This window comes from Mandrillus leucophaeus, unplaced genomic scaffold (assembly GCF_000951045.1).
Source record: "Mandrillus leucophaeus isolate KB7577 unplaced genomic scaffold, Mleu.le_1.0 Scaffold1105, whole genome shotgun sequence".
Lineage (NCBI taxonomy): Eukaryota > Metazoa > Chordata > Mammalia > Primates > Cercopithecidae > Mandrillus > Mandrillus leucophaeus.
The window spans coordinates 432,544-435,880 of record NW_012099266.1 but is presented as its reverse complement, the minus strand read 5'-3'; the positions used below and the strand labels follow the sequence as shown (position 1 = coordinate 435,880).

At 35.9% G+C, this 3,337-nt stretch overlaps 1 protein-coding gene across 1 annotated transcript in view; it reads left to right on the top strand.

Moving 5' to 3' along the window:
* The window catches only part of CAPZA2 (capping protein (actin filament) muscle Z-line, alpha 2), a 55,851-nt gene that overhangs the window by 24,601 nt on the left and 27,913 nt on the right, over positions 1–3,337 (top strand). Inside the window, exon 4 of the mRNA XM_011992515.1 lies at positions 1,086–1,149. Within this exon, the coding sequence (XP_011847905.1) occupies positions 1,086–1,149 (64 nt within the window). The remainder of the gene's footprint in view (positions 1–1,085; positions 1,150–3,337) is intronic.

Genomic DNA, 3,337 nt, shown 5'->3' with positions numbered 1-3,337 from the left:
CAGGTCTCCTGTTAAACCTTTTGAACTTAGACTTTTCCTCTCTCCTTTTTTTCTACATATATTACTGATTTGTGACTTTTTAGTCGAATATGTATATCATTGTTCTTCATTTTATTTATACCTAAATGCATCGTCTTCACACGTAGAAAATTTTGTGATTGATTTTTTTCACTTTAGTTAAGAAGAAATAAAATTGCTTATAAGAAATTGTTGGCCAGGCGTAGTGGCTCACGCCTGTAAACCCAACACTTTAGGAGGCCGAGATGGGAGGATCCTTTGAGCTCAGGAGTTCAAGATCAGCCTCGGTAACATAGTGAGATCCCTTCTGTATCAAAAATACAAAAAATTATCCAGGTATGGTGGCATATGCCTGTACTCCCAGCTGCTTGGGAGGCAGAGGCGGGAGGATGGCTTGAGCCCAGGAAGCAGTGGTTGCAGTGAGCCAAGATCACGCCACTGCACTCCAGCCTGGTGACAGAGCAAGATCCTGCCTCCAAAAAATAAAATGAAATAAAATAGGCCAGATGTGGTGGCTCATGCCTGTAATCCCAGCACTTTGGGAGACTGAGGCAGGCGGATTATTTGAGGTCAGGAGTTCAAGACCAGCGTGGCCAAGATGATGAAACCTCATCTCTACTAAAAATACAAAAAATTAGCTGGGCATGGTAGCACATGCCTGTAGCCCCAGCTACTTGGGAGGCTAATGCAGGAGTATCACTTGAACCCAGGAGGCGGAAGTTGCAGTGATCTGAGATTATGCCACTGCGCTCCAGCCTAGGTAACAGAGTGAGACTCCATCTCAAAAAATAAAAAATTAAAGTTAAATAAAATAAGAAATTGTTTATCTGTAGGCAGGTTTGAATCTTTAACTGTATTGTATATTTTATCTGCATTCAGTCTGTGTGTTGTGATTATATTATTCAAACAGTAGTGATCTTAAGGGGACTGAGTGAAGAAGTGTCACTGTATTTAAAATCTTAAGCCATTTTCAGTAGAACTTTGAAATAGTATAGTTTTGCATGTTTTGTGCTTATTTTAGCGGAAACCTATGATATGGAACATTTATATCTTTCTTTCTATTTTAGGTGCGTATAGCAGCAAAATTCATCATTCATGCCCCTCCTGGAGAATTTAATGAGGTTTTTAATGGTGAGTGTTTGATTTATAACACTAGGCTTGATGTATCAAGCTCTCTTTTTAAAAGAATACCAAAATAATCAAAATAAGCTAAGGAGAGTACGCAGAAAAATCTGTTTTCTGAATTACAATGAAAATATGTTAGCCTGGATTTTGTAATGGCTAGAATATAATATATTTATATATGATAATTCTGTTAGCAAATTAACCCTTTTAAAGACTAAAATAAATTTTATTCATATCACTGACTAGAATATATCCTCATTCTGGGAAAGGAGAGTCTTTTTGGTAAATTGTTTTATTTAAGTAAAACTATAAGCGCATGTAGTAGATATTTCTTCACTAGAACTCTTAAATAGTTTAAAAAGACAACAAGCCAGGTGCAGTGACTGACTCCTATAATACCAGCACTTTGGGAAGACGAGGCAGGCAGATCACTTGAGACCAGGAGTTTGAGACCAGCGTGGGCAGTATAATGAAACCTTGTCTCTACCGAAAAAAAGAAAAAAATTAGCCAGGTGTGGTGGCATGCACCTGTAGTCCCAGCTACTTGAGAGGCTGAGTTGAGAGGATCACTTGAGCCCAGGAGGTTGCAGAGAGCCGAGATCACACCCATTGTACTCCAGCCTGGGCAACAAAATGAGACCCTATCTCAAAAAAAAAAAAGACAACAGATGTTTCCTCATGACCATATATTTTTTGGAATTGTGAGAAGAATTTTCGTATTTCTTTTAAAGAAAATCCTATGAGATCAGTATGAACAGCCAAAAGAAAAAGGGAAAAAACATTTTCATACTGCATAGAGCCTGACAGCACATGTAAAAACAATTTGTTATTTAAATTATGTCTTGTAAATCACTTCACAGTAGGCCTTACCTTAAAGTTTACTGGCAGACATTTTTATAATTATTCACCCATAGATCTGAAATTTAAACTGCTGTAAAGTCTCCTGGTTGCTATAGACTGTAACAGTAGCTGCTCTTCAGCAGTAAGAACAACATGCTTGAAAGAAAAATGGCCTGTAGTGATCTCTTTATAAAACTTCTTATGTTGTTAGAAGAATACATTACTTTCAAGTACTATCTATAAATGTGTTGTTGTTTCTTCTTCATATATATTTGAACTTTACCATGTCTTAAAAGTGAATTTACACAGAGCTCTTCAGTTTCAGTTTTTTAAACATTCTACATAGTAAACTAGTTAAATGTTTTTTAAGAAGTTTAATCATTTTTTTCCTTAGTATAAGATACAGGACTGGGCACTGTGGCTTACTTCTGTAATCCCAACACTTTGGGAGGCTGAGGCAGGAGGATTGCTTGAGGCCAGGTGTTTGCGACCAGCCTGGGCAACATAGTGAGACCCCCATCTCTACAAAAAAAAAAAAAAAAAAAAAAAAGATATAATGGAACCTCACCTCAGGAAAGATTAGTTTTGAAAGTCAGAAAGTGAGGCAAAAGTTGTGTAAAGTTAAAATTATTCTAGAAGTCCCTGAGGTCATCCACGAACTACAATATACATGATTTAGTGCTTACAATTACATATGGCAGTTCTTACGCATTTTAAAATTTAACCACTGAGCTGTGCTTAGAAAGCAGAATGGAAAATTGATGTTGTAAAAAAATCTGGAAATTAAAATCTGCTGTTTAATATAACTACAAAATCTTATGTAGTGAACTGGGGAGTTGGAGAGAATTCAGAAGTACTTTCACTTCCTGTAAGATTTAACTTCTTTTTTAATATTCAACCTCTGTAACCTACATATACATTAATATATTTGATGATTGGGGGATTAAAGAAGATAGTCTCTTCCTCCTTAGGGTCAAAAAGTGGCATGTAACTTAAATTGATAATGGTGAGACTGCACTAAAGTCAGTAGCCTCCAAACTGTACAATTCACAGAGCCAAGAATAAATAGAATTTTAAGAGAAGTTTTCTACATACTTTTCTTACCTTGAGTTAAATGCCCTGCATATTTAATCAGGAAAGTCCTAAAAGAATGTATGCATCCTAGAAATTGCTTTCCTAAGTCTATTTGAAATTGACATTGAATTAATATATTCTCTGTTGAGTTGTTGTAAATTTGGGCATTCAATATGAGCCTATTAAATAGGCCTGGGTAGAGAGTAAGCTATGGAATAGAAGTGGGGATATAGGATTTATCTAATAAATTTTAACCGAAAGAATATTTAAGAGTTAGATA